Below are 20300 nucleotides of genomic sequence, written 5' to 3'. Positions count from 1 at the left end.
AACCTTTCAGGACAGACAAACAAGGGATACCGTGCATGCACGCACTGTTTGGATGATACCGATAGTATATATTTGGATAATTGTAGGAAGAATGTGTACCTGGGCATCGTCGATTTCTTCTGAGCAGGCATCTCGTAAGAAAGAAAGGCAAGCATTTCAAAGGTGAGGCAGATCACCGTACGAAGCCTCGCCACCGTACTGGTGATGATGTACATGCTATGGTCAAGGATTTGAAGGTAATCTTTGTAAAGGGTCCTGGCGGACAATCTGTTCCGAATGACACTGACGGACGCGCACCCATGTGGAAGAAGAAATCTATATTTTGGGACCTGCCCTATCGGAAAGACCTAGAGATCCGCTCTGCAATAGACGTGATGCACGTGACGAAGAATCTTTGCGTGACCCTGCTTGGCTTCTTGGGCGTGTATGGGAAGACAAAAGATACACCAAAGGCACAGGAGGACCAGCAACGTATGCACGGAAAAGACGACATACATCAGGGTCATGCCAGCTATGCTCTTATCAAAGAAGAGAAGGGAATCTTCTTTGAATGCCTGCTCAGTATGAAGGTACCGTCTGGCTTCTCGTCGAATATAAAGGGAATAATAAATATGGGAGAGAAAAAGTTCCAGAACCTAAAGTCTCATGACTACCATGTGATTATGATGCAACTGCTTCCGGTTGCATTGAGGGGGCTTCTACCAGAAAATGTACGATTAGCCATTGTGAAGCTATGTGCATTCCTCAATGCAATCTCTTAGAAGGTAATCGATCTAGAAATCATATCAAGGTTAGAGAATGATTTGGTGCAATGTCTTGTCAGTTTCGAGTTAGTGTTCCCACCATCCTTCTTCAACATCATGACACACGTCCTAGTTCACCTATGCGAAGAGATTAACGTTCTGGGTCCTGTATTTCTACACAATATGTTCCCCTTTGAGAGGTTCATGGGAGTCTTAAAGAAATATGTTCATAACCGTGCTAGGCAAGAAGGAAGCATCTCCAAGGGCCATGAAAATGAGGAGGCCATTGAGTTTTGTATTGACTTTATTCCTGACCTTAAGTCGATTGGTGTTCCTGAATCGCAGCATAAGGGCAGACTGGGTGGAAATGGCACGCTAGGACCGGAACAAATAATATGTATGGACGGGCATTCTCTCACTCAAGCACACTACACAGTTCTACAAAATTCCGCCTTGGTGGCTCCGTATATGGAGGAACACAAGAATATTCACGCTCCAAACACCCGGAGCAGTCTGACGACTGGATTACACCTGAACAAAAGGGGACTTTCGCCGGTTGGTTGCAGACACGTGCCATTCATGACGCCGTTGTTGAAGATGACCTGTACTTGCTGTCCCAGTTACCATCTTCGAATATAATGACTTTCAAAGGGTATGAGATAAATGGGAATACATTTTACACGATCGCCCAAGATAAGAAGAGCACCAACCAAAACAGTGGTGTCCGCTTTGATGCAGCAACCAACAGGGGAAAGGACACATATTATGGTTACATAGAGGACATACGGGAACTTGCCTATGGACGTGGTTTGAAAGTCCCTTTGTTTCGGTACAAATGGGTCAATATGACACGAGGCGGGGGTATAACGGAAGACCCGCAGTACGGAATGACAACAGTGGATCTCAACAATCTTGCGTACGCAGACGAACCATTCGTACTAGCCAATGATGTGGCACATGTTTTCTATGTGAAGGACATGTCTACCAAGCCGAGACAAAGAAAAGATAAGGAAGCGAATACAACATACGATGAGCCAAAGAGCCACATAGTTCTTTCAGGGAAAACAAACATCGTGGGAGTGGATGACAAGACAGACATGTCACAAGATTATGAAAAGTTTAATGAAATTGCTTCCTTCACAGTGAATATTGACCCGAGCATCCAGTTAAATAATGAAGATTGTCCATGGTTACGGCGCAAAGGGACACACGCGAAGAAAAAGTTTCACACCCAAAGATCCCACTCTGGGATGTGACCGGCTTCACTGTCATCACTTTCTTCTCTAGTGAGTTTTCGGACTTATATATGTGGAAGGTCCCACTTTGGACAAACCGTAGGGAATCTTTGTAATAGTTAGGGTGCTTATGTGTTTTGGCATTTGAAACGTGTACTTTTTGTGTGTTCAGTATGCACCATTCAAAGCCACGTTATCAACTTTCAACCCTTTCTGACATCATTTGCTATTTTCATGCATTTATTGATTTTTTTGAGCTAAATGACCCTGAAATTGAAAAGCACTACAAATGAACTCTGAAAGGTTGAAAGTTGGCATGGTATCATCATTTCACCCACATAGCATGTGCAAAAAAAAAGTAGAGAGGGTTACGTCAAAAACTGGATGCACTTCATGTACAGAATGGACAATCTTTTTCGAAGTATCAAAGTTTCGGACGAAAACTCATTTGTTACAAAGGCATTTCATTTTCTTTAACTTATTACAACTCCAGACTTTTTGTGCGTTCAATATGCACCATTCAAATCCACGTCATCAACTTTCAACCCTTTCTGACATCATTTGCTATTTTCATGCATTTATTGATTTTTTTGAGCTAAATGACCCTGAAATTGAAAAGCACTACAAATGAACTCTGAAAGGTTGAAAGTTGGCATGGTATCATCATTTCACCCACATAGCATGTGCAAAAAAGTAGAGAGGGTTACGTCAAAAACTGGATGCACTTCATGTACAGAATGGACAATCTCTTTCTAAGTATCAGGGTTTCGGACGAAAACTCATCTGTTACAAAGGCATTTCATTTTCTTTAACTTATTACAACTCCAGACTTTTTGTGCGTTCAGTATGCACCATTCAAATCCACGTCATCAACTTTCTACCCTTTCTAACATCATTTGCTATTTTTCATGCATTTACTGATTTTTTTGAGCTAAATGACCCTGAAATTGAAAAACACTACAAATGAACTCTGAAAAGGTTGAAAGTTGGCATGGTATCATCATTTCACCCACATAGCATGTGCAAAAATGTAGAGATGGTTACGGCAAAACACTACTGCAGGATGCTGCTAACGTGACACTACGATCAGAGACCCTTCAAGAAACTGTGTGCGATGCAATAATCGCAAACGGTGCTGTATGAAAACCGTCAGAAATATGTAAAATGTTTGCGATGACGGATGCATCAAACACGGTTCAGGTATTAGTTGCGTGTGCGATGAAGGGCACGATTCAGTTCAATTAACTGTTTGCGATGAGGAGGAACAAAAGAAACGGGCAGCCAGATGAAGGCGTGTGCGATACACAGCATACGCTTCACTCGGATGATCTGTTTGTGATTAGGCAACACAAAAGAAACGGTTAGCCAGATCAAGGTGTGTGCGATACACAGCATGCGGTTCACTCGGATGAACTGTTTGCGTTGAGACATGAGAACAGAAACGGTTCAACTTAACAAAGATGTGTGTGATACGCTGCAAGTCCGTAATCAGAAATGTGTGTGAAGACCGATAATAACATAGACGGTTGCTGCTAATAAGACATGTGTGTTGTGCGATGTAATTGCATACAGAACAACAACATATATAAGGGCCCGTAACATTCTGTTACCGCTCGCCCCTATAAGGGCCCGATCCATTTTGCAAAACCCGGTGCTGCACCCCCACCCGAAACACAGAGAAAGCCCACCCCACTCCCAGCATCTTCTCGAACCACCTCTCCCCGACGGCTCTGCCCCCTGCTCCCACGCGCCTTCGCCCGCCGCCCCCTGCTCCCACGCGCCGCCGCCCGCCGCCCCCCTGCCCACACGCGCCGCCGCCCGCCGCCCCCCTGCTCCCACGCGCCGCCGCCTGCTGCCTCCCTGCTCCCACGCGCCGCCACCCGCCGCCTCCCTGCTCCCACGCGCAGCCGCCGCCCGTCGCCTGCCCCTACCTACCCACGCGCCACCGCCGCCGGCCGCCTGCCCCTCCCTACCCACGCGCTGCCCCCGCCGAGCCAGCCTCCTCCTTCCGCTCCGCCGCCCCCGTCGCCTCGCCAGCCACCTCTTCCCCCGCCGTCGAGCGCCTCCTGGCCTGTGCTCCTTACGGCACCGCTCGCCGCCCCTTCTCCTACCTGTAGCTCTGCCGCCGTGCTGTCCTCATCGGCCTCGGCTATGTACCACAGTCCAATCCCGCCGTCCCAGGCCGTTTACTTTTGCCACCCGCACACGACATCTCTCCGGCGACTGCGGCCGGGAACATGCGGCCCTACTCCCTGCTCAATTCTCTCCTACACAGCTCCTGACGGTGAAAATCTCCAGCCTCATGTTGGAACTTCCAGTTTATTTCGAACTGAACTGATGCTGCTCTTTATTCAGGCCCGTGGAGAAGGCAGAGACGTCAGTGTGTGTTCTTTGTAAATTCTCTTTCCCCTATCTCATTTCATTTATGTTCTGGATACGATGTTCATGATGGAAAATTTGTGTATGGTGTAGTTCTTGTTTAGATGTCGGGCAAGTTCAAAACAATAGAACTTGAGAAATTCGAAAACCCGAATTACTGGGGAGTTTGCTGGAAACAAATCATGTGTAAGTTCACCGCACATATGCTGGTCCGTTCATGATAAAGATATTCTATGGAACATTTGCAAACAATAAGGATTTGTGGTTTTGGTTGTTTTACAAGCCATGCTATGGCATGTACCCTGTACGTTTGTAGGTCTATGTTTTTTTACTGTAAAGCTAGCTAGCATCATAAGACCAACTATGGGATATATATGTCCATTATGAGGAATAGTTTTAAATTCAAACAATGAATTGTATCACTGTAGTACTAATGTTCTAAGTCGGCGTCGTGTTACTGAGAGGTTTGCGCCGTGTAGTCAAAGTTTCAGTTAGTGATATATATTGTAGATCTTTCTTTTACATGTCTGTGCATTGTTTAGAGGATAAAGTAAGAGATGGGTGCTTACTTTCCTTGTTCTTTATCTTGAACCTTGATACACATGAACATGATCACTGAGAAGTTGGCCAACCCGCAGCCCTTGCTGGTTCAAAGACCTTATAGTGAGAAGGAAAGGAGATGCTACGGTCAGCAGCTTCCTCGTGCCATCCCGGTACGGTGTGTGTCCCTTGTTCATCCTCTGCCATTCATTTTAGTAACTAGCAGCAGCATAACCCCGCCTGCACATTTTTTCGTAAGTTCTAAAAATTTTAGAGCTTCAGTCCAACTATGTTGCTTCTGCGATTATCAATGTGTAGAAAATCACACTAAAGATTGTTTTGTTCTCTGAAACTAAACACATTTGTTCTTTGAGCTTAAATGCACTTATTCTCTGAACATAAACAGCTTGGTTCTCTGAACTTAAGTGTGTGTGTTTTATGTGTATTCTGTGAGTGTTAGAGAACAATGTAGTGTTGCCTGTCAACTACTGGTTTGGCCAGTTTTGAATTTTCGCCTGGTTGAACTTTTGATAGAGCATCGGTTTGTTGTCAGTTCTAGTGCACTCGAGCATAAGGAGGGTTTGACCTGTTATCGATGGATCACTATAACTTAACTTATCATGTCAGTTCCAGTGCGGCGCTAGCGAAGGTACAAATGTACTGAATGTTCAAACCTTTAATCTTTTCATTTTGTGAACATACATCAATTCAGTATGAAAAAGGAACATTATAAGTCAACTTTGCAAGTGCATCAGTTCACCTTGAACAATATATAGAAGTGCACCATCAAGTTTTCCATCAGTTCGCTTATAAAAAAACAGGAAATTGGTTGTGTAAAAAAAAACTGGAGAACCAATGTCAGCTTAGAAGTTCAGTAGGCAACTCCACGCAAGTGCACTCATTAGAAAATTTTGGGGTTTTCCTATATTTTATAGACTGCAGAAATTTTGAGTTTTCTATGTTTGCATTACTTAACGTGTATGTATGATGTATTAAATTCCAGTGCGAAATTAGTTAAGTTCAGTACAATTGGTAATATAAAATACAGTACCACAAGTAATTCTTTTGAGTGTTTTTACACAACCAATGATGTTGGTATTTCACTTCCAAGGATGCAGTACTGTGGTATAGCAATTCAGTAACTAGAAAGAAGATACATCAGTTTCAAAAATACTTGCCAGAAGTAGTTAAGAGTTTATTTGTGGTGGTTAGCAATTCAGTAGCCAAAAAAAGGATACATCAGTTCAAATATACTTGCCGTAAGTATTTAAGAGTTTATTTGCGGTGGTTAAAAATGAAGGTACTTTGTTTTGAGGACAAGAACTACTAGAAGTTCAAATGCTGACCTGTTAAAAAAAACTCCAACTACTTTGTTTAAGCTTTTCATGTCTTAATTTCTGCACTTCTAAATAGAATTTGGTGGCTCACTTTTGCTAATTTCTGCAGTTCTCAGGTTAGAAGAAGGTATCAGTTCGCTTTGCAAAAACTCTACCGGTGTACAAGTTGTTCTGTTTATTGCTGCAGTTTCGTGCATATTACAGAAGAAAAAACTAAACAGGTGATGATGTCTGATGAAGAAAAATTAATAGAAATTCACTGATTTTGTGAGTTGCCGCACATGAACTAGATAAATCCACATGATTTTGGGAGTTTGTATGTTATGCCTGTAACGTTTGTAACATCAATGGAAGTTTCTTCTCAAAACTGAAATTGTTCTGCATGTACAGATAGATTAGTTGTTAATTATTGGAGTGTTTCGTTATTGCAGAATAAAAATATGATATATGCATTGCTTCTTGGCCCAGTTGAGAGAACCAAGCTGTTTTGAAACAATTCCCCGTGTCTTTAGAAGCATTCATGGTTAAAAAGCAATGACAACCTCCTCCGTTCGAGTTGAGCACTGGTCATCGTCCAAGTTGAGCACTAGGTGCCGTCCAAGATCAAAGAGGGTTGTATGCAAGTACAGAAGTTTATTTTAGTGAGAAAAATGCGGGGTTATGACAATATTCTGTGATTCATTTGTTTAACCTTAGAACCTGGCGATACTCAGTATATTTTTCTATGATGAAGGCACGCATGAAGTCCTGTGCAAATGGTTATCCCCCTAGTGCTTCAAAGATTTGTATTTTGTTTCTTCAAAATGTGTTGTGCGCCTGTTTGATGAGGTAAAGCAAAGTAAAATAGTGAAAATGCCATTAAAGACACTTAGAAGTACAAAATGTAAAAAATAAATAAGTTTTGATTCTCGTCGGGTAGGAAGTTTGGAGAAGTTTTTAAAAGAAGGGAATGGTAAAAATGTAAGTCCGTTCAACTATATAAACCATAAAGGTACGATGGTGATGACATCGTCAATACGGATAAGGATAAGAAAGAAAATTAAAAACTAAAATTAAAAGAACATCGGGTGATTATTTTTTGAGAAGTACAAACTCTCTAGTACCATAAGTACCATAAATTAAAAATTAAAAATTGCATCAGTTCCGACTCAAGGGACAATAAATTTGCAAAAATATTGTACCAGTGAAAGTTCGGAGGAAAAAAGCAACTTAATAAATGGAAGAAACGACAAGTTCAGAATTACAAAAGTTCTATGTTCAAACATGACGTCTCAGATAATTTTGGGAAAAAGCTCAAACAAAAGAAAAACCCACGAAAATTCAAATGGTAAAAGTTCAAGTCGCAAAACGTGAGAAGTCCAGAACATCATTGCAAAAAAAGAATGAGTTCAAAAAAAGAAACACACAAAACATTTTCTTAAAAAAAATATCATTCAGTTCAATAATATAAACCATGCAAGTTCGAGGAAAATCCGTACCAAAAAAGAGAGAAGTATAATTTGCGAAAACACACTCAGCACAAACCCATACGGACATCAGTCTGTGAAAAATACTCCTCAGTACAAACACACACATATATCAGTACGACTACTATGTTTTTTCTGATGGGAAAACAGCAGGATCCGTCTCACCGTATTCAAAATTACTCATCAATGATTGTGCATTTAAGAAAACGTTCAACATGACTAAGTTTCGCATTTTCGATAGCTATCCAGCGGTATATTATTTGCCCCATTGCGACAAACTTTTAAAAAAGATCGCGTTCAAAATCAAATTTGACCGTATTCGAATTTGTTTTTAAACCGGAAGGAATTAGAAAAACATTTCTATATGAAAAAGTTGCGCATTCTTCATAGCTTTCCAACGCGTATCATTTGCATCAATCCAAGAATCCGTTTGCAAATAATCGCGAAAATACATTTCGCCCAGAATTTCACCGTTTTCAAATTACTTTTAAATTGTATATAATTTAAAAAATAGTAGATATATGAAAGATGCGGATTTTTACCAGCTTTCCAACGCCATCTCATTTGCTCAATTCCGACAAACCGTTTGAAAATTAAGTCCAAAATACGATTTGCATTTTTGGTTTTGAAAAAAACGGTTTTTTCAAAACTGCTCTTAAACCATATATTTTTGCAAAAATAAATTATAAAATTGTAACGTAGATGTCAAGAGCTTTCCAATGATATATTACACGCCCCGTTTCGACAAAAAAAATTAAACTAAAGAAGATGATTTTTAACAGAAACAGAAAGCATCAGTTCAAGCGCATGTCGGTCAGCAGCGTGCGAATCTGGGCTGTAGCACTGGGCTAACAGGACTCCGGTGAACCGGGCTGTAGCAGGCTAGGCAGGACTCCGGATGTCAGCGCATGACATTTCCCCAAAGGGACAGACACAGGAACGAAGTGAATCACATGCCGGCCAGTCAAGTGTTCCGGAGCAGTAGTGCTGGGCTAGCAGGACTCCGGTGAACCGGACTGTAGCGGACTACTATGGCTCATGGAAGCACAAGACTACATTTCCCCATAAGAGAGGCTACCAAGGATAAACAACTAGGTTGTCGGATCCCACACATACCAAGCATTTCAATCATACACACAATAGGCTCGATATGTGTAAATACAACATGGCATCACAGCATAACTCTACGACTCAAGTATTTATTCATTAGGCTCCGAGGAGCCAAGTATTACAATCATGGTCTCATGACCCAACATACAGAGCATACAAGCATCGAGCGGAAGCATAAACATGTCTGAGTACAGACAACTACAAATGAAAAAGGCTGAGAAGCCTGACTATCTACAAGACCCTCCCAAGGGTACAAGATCGTAGCTGAGGTAACAAGCTAAACGTCGAAGTCCACGCGGAACTACTAGCGAGACTAACGTCTCTCTGCAAAACATAAAATAGGCAAACGTGAGTACAAATGTACCTAGCAAGACTTACATCAGAACTAGCTACATATGCATCAGTATCAACAAAGGGGGTGGTGGAGTTTCACTGCAGCAAGCCAGCTTTGACTCAGTGGCTATCCTAAACTATGACTGCAAGTAACTCTTTTGAGGTGGCGCACACGAGTCCACATATTCACCATATCAATAGACCACTATGAATCCGCTCCCGTCTCCCTACGAGAAGGCCATCCATAGCACTCACACTTATCTTGCGAGTTTTAGAGTATCCACTTTCACTTGTCTATGAACTGTACAGGCAACCCAGAAGTCCTTTTCCGCGGACACGGCTATTCGAATAGATGATGTTAACCCTGCAGGGGTGTACTTCTTCACACACGCTCTCGCCACTTACCACCATGTACACGTCGTGTATCTCGGCAACCTTCAAGCGGAAGCCTGGCGAGAGAGTCGTCCATGACCTGACTAACCACACAAGTCTCTAGTCCAGGTTTATCGCCTATTCGGGTTCCATCCGTAAGGAGATTCGGCCGGGGTGTCGCTCACGGCCCCAAACGATGTGTGCAGGGTTCCCAAGCCCACCTCGACGGATGGATCTACGCTTGGTACACCGTGCCACGGTGCCTAGTCTGTCCCTAGCCCACCTGTACCGGGTACCACTTGGTACACTACTAAGACAACCTACAAACACCAGAAACTAGTTGCAACTCCTGGACAGAGATCATGTTGATTAATAAGTCGAGAGGGGCACTTAAGCATTCCAATGCGCGGTAGTAGCTGTTCATGGATCACAAACACAGAACTCAGTTCCTAAGGACGGCTTCAATGAGACAACCCACCATGTACTCCTACATGGCCTCTCACCGATACCTTTACCAAATCGTGTTCACACACTTAGCTCACAACAGTAGGACATGTTCACACACCTCTAATACATCCCCGATGAATCATACCTCACTCAACTCTAAGCAGTAGCAGGCATGACAAACAAGCATGAATGAGTAGGCACATCAGGGCTCAAACAACTCCTACTCATGCTAGTGGGTTTCATCTATTTACTGTGGCAATGGCAGGTTATGCAGAGGAAAGGGGTTCAACTACCGCAGCATGTAACAGTTGAGTCGTTGTTGTCCTAATGCAGTAAAAGAGAGCAGGAGCAAGAGAGTGGGATTGTATCGGAATGAACAAGGGAGTTTTGCTTGCCTGATGGAGTGGTAGTAGGACACTGCCCTTCAGTCGGATAATCGTGGGTATCCTCGGAGGCAGAACCTACCACAAAAGATACATCGAACACAGTCAACACATGACGATATGCAACAATATGATGCATGCTATGACATGGCAATATGAATGTGTTTTGGGCTAATGCAAGCTAGAATAGATTGAAATGAGTCCATTTGAACCAAAGATTCAAATGCAAACCCATTTTATGAAGTCATAAAGGTGCATTAACTTGTTTCACTTGAACAACAAGGTTAACGTCTTCTGACATGCATGAAACCATTACAGATGGATAGATTGAATTTTTCTGATCAATTTTCATATATAAATCTTTTCATTTGGACTTATGGTTGAATTTATATGAATTTTTGAAGTTTTCAACATTTTCTGGAATTTCCTGGATTTATCTCTAAATAAGAAAATCCAGTTAACTGCATTATGATGTCATCACTGCATCAGCATGGCGTCAGCAGGTCAACCGAGTCAAATCCGACGTGTGGGGTCCTACATGTCAACGAACAGTGGCAAATTGGGCTTAATTATTTCCTAACCAAAACATTAGTGGGACTGGGACCCACTGTCAGTGGCTCAGCGGTGCGGTTAGGGCTAATTAAGCACGCCACGTCTGCACGGCCGGGGTTAACCGCCGGCGACCATTGACCACGGCGGAGGCTCGCCGGAAACACTGCTCCGGCAGTATTTCGATGCATCGAGGGCACCAGGAGATGCCCCTTTCTCGCCCCCATCCAACGGACCAAGCTAGAGGGCACGGGGTGGCCGGAAGCTCGCCGGCGTTGAGGTTTGGCGGCGGCAGAGCCACGGGCGTTGATGAGAACGACGCCACAGAGCATGGGAGGAGGAACTGTGGTGTTGTTCGTCTCCTGGGAGGGTGCAGAGCTCGTTGGCGGGCCCGGACGCGGGTTGCAGCAGCTCTAGCCGCGGCGGCGCCATGGCCAGCGGTGGCGAGCTCGGGAGCTTGCGGAAACGGCGACTAGAGGACATGCGAGGCCGTGGCGAGAGAGGGGTTTCGTTCGCGAGCTCACCACGGTTCAGGTGGAGTCGAAGAAGCGGCCGGGGAAGCGCTGTGGCCGGCAAATCGACGACGGTGGGGACGAAGCAGAGGCGGCGATGGGAACGATGGGGGCGACGTTCTGCTACTCCCTGCCTTGCGTGCGTCGACGAGAGAGGGTAGCGCGGGACGGTGGAGCTCTGGGAAGGCAGTGGCGCTTGGGGACGACGGCGGCCACGCGAGCGAAGCACGGCGGCGACGGATGGCTCTCGGGTGGTTGCGAGAACGCGAGGGGAAGGAGGGAGAACGACCACAGAGAGAGAGGAGAGCAAGAGGGGGCTCGTGCGTGCCGCCTGGCGAGGAGATCGACTCGGGGACGGCTGCGCCAGCGCGAAGCAGGACGTGTAGGGCTCGGGTGTGCGCGCGGACACACCTCTGCCAGTAGGCAGAGGTTGAAGACGACTATACCCCTGGTGGCTGGGCCAGCTACAGAAACGGGCCAGGTAAGCGCCAGGTAAGCCTGCTTCTTTTCTATATTTCTGTTTTCTATTTTTGTCGTTCTGTTTTGATTTAGTTCAAAGACAAAACCATTTTGTAGCTTCTGAAAATAATTATGGGGTTAGATATGAAATATCCACAACCACATAAAAGTTCCAGAATTATTGAACTTGTATTCAATATATAACAAATATAAATCCAATGCAAATAATTATTAGATTAACTCAAATGCCCAAAATAAATATTTCTGAGCTTCCAAAAATATTGGTTTGAATTTTACCTCTTGCCAATTTTCAGAGGAAAACAGGAACATTTTCTTGGACTTGTTTGAAGCAATTTTTTTATCTTGGTCATGTTCAGAAATGATTTCTGAGGCTTTCACATGTCCCCATTTCAAATTCGTTGAAATTTAAATATGATGCACACACCAGATGCTAGCACTAGGCAGACCAGAACTAGGGATGTGACACATGATTAACTAGCATAAACGATTATCTGATCATCATCTACTTCTTGTGACGCTTGCTCTGCTTGTGGCTCGATCCGGACTCGTCGATTTGGGTAACGAGGCACTTCCTCATGTCAACGATCCGCGTGTGCATCTCGTAGCATGTGTACACGCTCTTGGCCGCAAACCTGAGGCGAGGTTCATCCAGTTGCCGCATCCAGGCCCCGTGCCAGGATACATGACTTATTCTCTGGGCATCCCGCTTCATCTTTTTGTAGTAGGGGTCGATGATGGCCGAGGCGAGTTCGACCAGGGAGTCCTTCGTGCTGCCCCAGACCGTGTATTGGTCACGGATTTTGAAAAGGTTCTTGCAGGACAAGCCCGTAACACTATGCGCTTTTACATCGTTGGTGGTATCCACCGTGGCGAACTTGTAGTCAGTGTTGTTGACAAACCTGTTGAAACGGTCGCAAGGCTATGTGGCCATGCAGTAGTGGTAGATGAGGACATGATGGCGCACGCACAACTGGGCGACGGCAACCTTCTGATCTATGCCGGGATGACCGGCAGTGTACTGGAGGTCGATGCCGACCACCTTGTACTTGTCTCCAGCAAGCAACTGCTCAACGCTGTTGATGTAGTCGTCCACCACGGCCGGGTCGATGGTGTACACCATGAGAGATCCGTCTCCCTCGCGTGGGTCTCCACTCTATGCTCGCCGAACTCCATTAGAGCGCCGCCGGACATCCCCTCTCTATGTGTCGTCGTGGGTGTGCTTGTTGTGTTGTGGGGCGCGATCGAAAGGTTGAAGAGACTAAGGTTATAATGGCCGCGAGAATTAAAGGGGAAGCCGGACGGCCAGGAATATCAGCAGGCCCTGATGGCAGTTCTAATTTGCAGCACGTAACTCCATCATGCCGCACGTAACTGCATTGCATGGCAACGTGCACGGCGCAACCGCATGCATATGGGGCCCCCGACGTGATCGTGCGCACGCCCAACTGCTGGCAGAGCGCGCGCGGAGGGACGCGAGCAGAGCGTACTGCGGTCGCCTCAAGGAAAAGCTGTCCACAAGCCGAGCGCGCCGACGGACGCGAGCAGAGCGGGCCAGCAGATGCGACAGAGCGTGCCGCGGCGCCTAACGGCGAGCACAGCGTGCTGCGGCGCTTAACGGCGAGCAAAGCTTGCCGAGGGACGCGAGCAGAGGACGACACAGTGATACGTGGCAAATAAGACGAACTGTGCGAGCGATGTCGGAGACATCAAGCACGAATCAGATTAGAGTTGCGTGTGCGATACGTGGCAGACAGTTGATCCATCAGAGCTGTTTGTGATGGAATAAGCCGTGTGTGTTGCGGGCAAACGCTTGCTGGTGTATAACCTTAAATTTAACCAAAAAAGTGTTAATGCATGTTACAAAAATTGTATAGCTGGAAACTATGTTCAAATACGACTCCAACGATATAATCTATGGCGATATGCATTCGTATTTTATTAGTTAAATCCTACTTACAAACCAGGACGGGGGTATAGTAGGTAATTAAATCGCAAACATTTTTTATTAACTGTATGTGTACGTGTCCTCTCGTCCTCCTCTCGCACGTCTTGTCACCCCGCTGCCGCGGACAGCTTATAACGCAAGCTTGCGCAGCGCGCGGGGGCATTCTTTTGGGAGTTAAATGCACTGGAGGTCCTAAAAGTTTCGTCGCGGTGTCACTTTAGTCCTAATTCTTCCAAAATGCACCTTTAGGTCCTAATTCTTTAGTAAGTGGTTCATGCGAGGTTCTTTTTCCATGAGCGCTCATTGACCTGCGTCCGTGGCGCATTGACCCACGCCACGTCGACAGAGGGCCCAATTGCCAGGCGAGAAAAATACACTGGAGTTCCTAAAAGTTTCTGGGCAGTGTCACTTTAGTCCTACTTCTTTCAAAATGCATGTTTAGATCCTAATTCTATAGTAAGTGGTTCACGCGAGGTCCTTTTTTGCACGATCTTTCGCTGACCTGCTTGCGTGATGCATTGACCCATGCCATGTCAACTTAGAGGCCGTTGTGGTTGCTCTTTTTTTTACAGAAAATCCCTTGTAACCCCCTTCCCTCTTGACATTTCCCAACCCCTCACAGGTTCCCGCGCAAGCTTCCCGCCCGACTCGGTGAAATCCCCCAAAATCCCAATGCTTGCCGGCCTGCTATAAAAACCCTCACGGCCGGCGAGTCCTGCGTCGCATTTCCCCCTCCCTCCCTGTAGCTTATCACGTCTGCTTCTCCCACAATCGCCATTGGCACCAGTTCGTCGTCGTCGCTCAGCCACTCCGCCGTCATGGGAGGACAGCTCCAGCTGGGAGGCTACACCACGGCGGCGGCGCAGTCCCCGGCATAGTGTAGTGCGCGTGGCATCCCTGTTGGGTGTGCGCGGAACACCCACCACATGCTCCGCCGTCGCTGCCCATCGGCAGCTGTTGCCGGCCGCCGTTGCCGCCACACCACCATCGAAAGCCAGGGCCATCTCCCGCTTCGCCGCCGCGGCCCAAAGGCGGGAGGTGGCCGTCGTGGCCGCCACCCCACTGCCGGTCACCGTGGACATCACCTGCTTCGCCATCGCGGCCCGAAGGTGGGAGGTGGTGGTCGTGGCCGCCACCCCATCATCGGCCACCGTGGCCGCCAGCCCACCGTCGACCACCGGGATCACCAGCCGCTCCGCCACCGCCGCCTGAAGGAGGAAGGCGGAGGTGGAGGCCCGCACGTGCGTCAGCGACCTTGCGCGCTACATCGAGTTCCTGCGGGAGGAGGAGGAGCGCCTCGTCGAGCATGCAAAGAGCCTTACCGCAGCTGTGGCCGCAGCACACGCCGACGCAGAGGCGAGGAATCAGGAGATCTACGAGCAGTCCGGCCGCTTCGAGAGGGATCGTCTGGAGCGGCAGCGGGTGTTCGAGCTGGCGAGCGTCGCTGAACGTGCAGCAGCGGCAGGCACCGTATTGCATTTGTCTAGCTCGTCGGTAGGATCCTCCTCCTCCTCTGCCTCTTACTGAGCGCACTCGGCAAAGGAGAGGCTGCCAGAAGTAGCACAAAGCCCCTCCGTGGTAGTATTAGTATTTAGGGGCTATTTTGTTCAGTTCATCTGACTGTAGATGTGTGGTCGAACTGTACAATGTACTTAAAATTAGCTAGTATATATAGTTGAACTAGCTATTTCAGTACGTGGTTGGCAATAATTGGGGAGAAGTTTGGTCGGTTCAGCTGTCGAGTTGAACTATTTGTATAAATTAAGAACGACTGCTTAATCTATGAATGAAATCTATGCTTAATTACTGAATTTTAGTTGCAAAAATTACATAGTGCTAATGATTTCTAGCTGCATATTTTGACAAATCACAGTGTTACAAGGATTGACAAATGGCAACGTTACTAGATCAACAAATGTAAATCTTTCCAGTTTGACAAATGGCAACATACCCAATATGACAGATGCAAATCTTACCAAATTGTTTGTACGTGGTTGCACACGGGTCATCCAAAACAACCGTTTGCGTTGAAGGGATGAACAAGGCGGGCGCCATTAATGGAGAGGATGCGAGCAAGGCGGGCAGCCATGGAAGTCAAAGGGCTCGCTTCCCAGTGAGCCTACGCAGCGTACAGCTCACACGCTTCCCGGTGAGCCTGCGCACTCGAGGACAACTTGCACGCCTCTCGGCCAGCCTGCGCACCGGGCGGCGCTCGCACGCCTCCTGTTCAGTCAAGGTCAAGCAGCTGTCCGCACGGCTCCTCCTACAGCCATTAAAACCAAGACACGTGGAGTCACGTCAATGGTTAACAGAATTTTGGATTTACTAGAATTTAAAAACCAGGCATCTCAATGTTTTGCCGACAATCAACGGTGCCCTGGTGTTTGAAATTCATTCCCATTTCTTGCATGGGACCTAAGCATGCACCCAAGGACATAGATTTGATTTTTCAACCAATTTATATGCAATGGAGCATGTGCATGTAGTTCAAATTTGAATTATGCACATAAATGCATTGAAAACTCAGTTAATGCATAAAAATGTCCAAATGAACCCCGAAAAATCACAAAAATTCACACAACACTCCTGTTGTTCTATGTTGACACGAGAAAAAAATTGACAGCAATAGGAGGCAATGGATATCGTTTTGTCCCCAAAGGTGGGACGTTCCCTATCGAAAACCATCATGCTTGTTGTGAGAAGCTCCGGTTTGTGAGAAGCATATACTCAAACCTGCCCCAAATGGGACAAAATTTGTACCACGGCATGTTGCTGCCGCTCCATGATAGGATGCCAAGTTTCATGAATTTCAGACGATTTTTGGATTTACTTGAATTTAAAAACCAGGCATCTCAATGTTTTGCCGGCAATCAATGGTGCCCTGGTGTTTGAAATCCCATTTTTGCATGGGACCTAAGCATGCACCCAAAGACACAAATTTTATTTTTCAACCAATTTATATGCACTAGAGCATGTGCATGTAGTTCAAATTTGAATTATGCACATAAATGCATTGAAAACTCAGTAATGCATAAAAATGTCCAAACGAACCCCGAAAATCACAAAAATTCACACAATGTTCTATGTTGACACGAGAAAAAAATTGAAAGCAATAAGAGGCAATGGATATCGTTTTGTCCCCAAAGGTGGGACTTTCCCTACCGAAAACCATCATGCTTGTTGTGAGAAGCTCCGGTTTGTGAGAAGCATATACCCAAACCTGCCCCAAATGAGATAAATTTTGTACCACGGCATGTTGATGCCGCTCCATGATAGCATGCCAAGTTTCATGAATTTCAGACGAGTTTTGGATTTACTAGAATTTAAAAACCAGGCATCTCAATGTTTTCCGGCAATCAACGGTGCCCTGGTGTTTGAAATTCATTCCCATTTCTTGCATGGGACCTAAGCATGCACCCAAGGACACGGATTTGATTTTTCAACCAATTATATGCACTGGAGCATGTGCATGTAGTTCAAATTTGAATTATGCACATAAATGCATTGAAAACTCAGTTAATGCATAAAAATGTCCAAACAAACCCCAAAAAATACCAAAATTGAACATAACACTGTTGTTGTTCTATGTTGACACTCGAAATTTTTTGAAAGCAATAAGAGGCAACGGATCTCGTTTCATCCCCAAAGGTGGCACGTTCCCTACCGAAACCATCACGCTTGTTGTGAGAAGCTCTGGTTTGTGAGAAGCTTATACCCAAACCTGCCCCAAATGGGACAAAATTTTTACCACGGCATGTTGATGCCGCTACATGATAGCATGCCAAGTTTCATGAATTTCAGACAAGTTTTGGATTTACTAGAATTTAAAAACCAGGTCTCAATGTTTACGGCCGAGTGACGGTGGCAGGGTGTTTGAAATTCATTCCCATTTCTTGCATGGGACCTAAGCATGCAACCAAGGACAAATATTTGATTTTTCAATAAGTTTATATGCACTGGAGCATGTGCATGTTGTTCAAATTTGAATTATGCGCATAAAATGCGTGGAAAACCCAGTTAATGTATAAAAATGTACAAACGAACCCTGAATAATTCCAATTTTTTGACGACACACCTATAGTTGCATGTTCACCGCAGATAAAAGTTCTAACAATTCAAACACCATCCTTTGTAGCTGTGACCCCATTATGTAATTCAAATGATCAAGATGATAAATCAAGTAGACCGCACACAGTTTATTATCACCAACCGTGTGAGATGCAGCACAAAATATCTTGGAGCACTGTCAGTGTATATTACTATAAATCAAGTAGATCGCACACAGTTAGTCTCCTTTGTGTACCCAAATTATGCAATGACGTGGATGACCACTGTAACCAGGGAAATTCGAACCAAAATTTATGACGTTCAAACTCAACACACACGAGTTAAGCTATCTGAATCGTTTGTGATGTTCACATATCGTACACAGTTCTGAATAAGGGACCGTGTCTGATGACACTTTGCGCGCCAGTTTTTTGGCTGAAGCGATTCCAAATTTGCGGCTTCCGCGGAAAGATCTACCTCCCCGCTCCCTCCCCCTTACCAAAAGCCACATTTCCTTGAAACCTTCACTCCTTGCTTACAGCACCGCCGCCTCCTCGCCGGCGACCCTCCTTCATGCTCCTCGGCCTCGCCTATCCAGGCAGGTAATCCACACCTGGCCCCCATCCTCCTCCTCCTTCCACATCCCACATGCGCCTACCGCCGGCGCGAGCGCGACACCTTCCACCCAAATCACCGACCCCTCCACCAAATAAGCGTCGGCCTAAGCCATGGTGCACGCAGTATAGCGAGGACCTCAAGGAGCATTTGGCAGCGGAGAAGCAAATCGCGGCCGCACGCGCGGATGAGGTCGCGATGGCTGCCATTCGTGCCGACCCCCAGATCTTGAAGGAGCACCTTGCCATTTGCTAGCTACACCGGTTAAGCATGCTCGGTTTACCCGTTGCGTGTGCTGCTCTTTCCTTTCCTTCACAAATTCTAGTGAATTGTGCTATCTAATTTTAACATGCAATCTGTTGCTCTAGTGTATATGTTCTATATGTCGTGCAGTGTGGTGCTCACTTATTAACTGTTTTGTTAATTAGTTGTCGTGTTCAGTTAACTGTTTGGTTCAATTCCGCAAATGTGATGTTCAATTCTTCAGGCTGTAATTTTGTATTGTCTTCCATGTGAGAAATAAATTGAATTTATCTTTACAAAATTGTGGGTGCATTCTGTTATTGTATACCATGTGAGGAATAAATTGAATTTGGCTGTAGTAAATACATGAGAAACAAATACAATTGCTACAATTGGCTGTAGTTAACTGTTTGGTTAACTGTCTGATCTTCTATTAGGAGTATGTTACATTGTGCAATGTGGTGTGATAACCCACAAGTATAGGGGATCACAATAGTTTTCGAGGGTAGAGTATTCAACCCAAATTCATTGATTCGACACAAGGGGAGCCAAAGAATATTCTCAAGTATTAGCAGTTGAGTTGACAATTCAACCACACCTGGATAACTTAGTATCTGCAGCAAAGTATTTAGTAGCAAAGTAGTATGATAGTAACGGTAACAGTAGCAAAAGTAATATTTTTGGGTTTTGTAGGGATTGTAACAATAGCAACGGAAAAGTAAATAAGCGGAGAACAATATGTAAAAAGCTCGTAGGCATTGGATCGGTGATGGAGAATTACGCCGGATGAGGTTCATCATGTAACAGTCATAACATAGGGTGACACAGAATTAGCTCCAATTCATCAATGTAATGTAGGCATGTATTCCGAATATAGTCATACGTGCTTATAGAAAAGAACTTGCATGACATCTTTTGTCCTACCCTCCCGTGGCAGCGGGGTCCTAATGGAAACTAAGGGATATTAAGGCCTCCTTTTAATAGAGTACCGGACCAAAGCATTAACACATAGTGAATACATGAACTCCTCAAACTACGGTCATCACCGGGAGTGGTCCCGATTATTGTCACTTCGGGGTTGCCGGATCATAACACATAGAGGTGACTATAGACTTGCAAGATAGGATCAAGAACTCACATATATTCATGAAAACATAATAGGTTCAGATCTGAAATCATGGCACTCGGGCCCTGGTGACAAGCATTAAGCATAGCAAAGTCATAGCAACATCAATCTCAGAACATAGTGGACACTAGGGACCAAACCCTAACAAAACTAACTTGATTACATGATAAATCTCATCCAGCCCATCGCCGTCCAGCAAGCCTACGATGGAATTACTCACGCACGGCGGTGAGCATCATGAAATTGGTGATGGAGGATGATTGATGATGACGATGGCGACGGATTCCCCTCTCCGGAGCCCCGAACGGACTCCAGATCAGCCCTCCCAAGAGAGTTTAGGGCTTGGCGGCGGCTCCGTATCGTAAAACGCGATGAATCCTTCTCTCTGATTTTTTCTCCCTGAACGTGAATATATAGAGTTGGAGTTGAGGTCGGTGG

The 20300-nt window shown here is 45.4% G+C and overlaps 1 protein-coding gene across 1 annotated transcript; it reads left to right on the top strand.

Moving 5' to 3' along the window:
- The first annotated feature begins 218 nt into the window (after nt 1-218).
- Nucleotides 219-7143, top strand: LOC109747168 (uncharacterized). The gene is made up of 6 exons (XM_073499473.1): nt 219-236; nt 3605-4262; nt 4334-4371; nt 4981-5075; nt 6344-6455; nt 6666-7143. The coding sequence occupies exons 1-6, from the start codon at nt 219-221 to the stop codon at nt 6723-6725; spliced, it is 981 nt and encodes a 326-aa protein (XP_073355574.1). The 3' UTR covers nt 6726-7143.
- Nucleotides 7144-20300: the final 13157 nt, after the last annotated feature.

The sequence above is a fragment of the Aegilops tauschii genome, chromosome 5 (assembly GCF_002575655.3).
Source record: "Aegilops tauschii subsp. strangulata cultivar AL8/78 chromosome 5, Aet v6.0, whole genome shotgun sequence".
In the NCBI taxonomy this organism is placed as follows: Eukaryota; Viridiplantae; Streptophyta; class Magnoliopsida; order Poales; family Poaceae; genus Aegilops; species Aegilops tauschii.
Note: the sequence above shows the minus strand (reverse complement) of the source record. Positions and strands in the feature narration are given on the sequence as shown.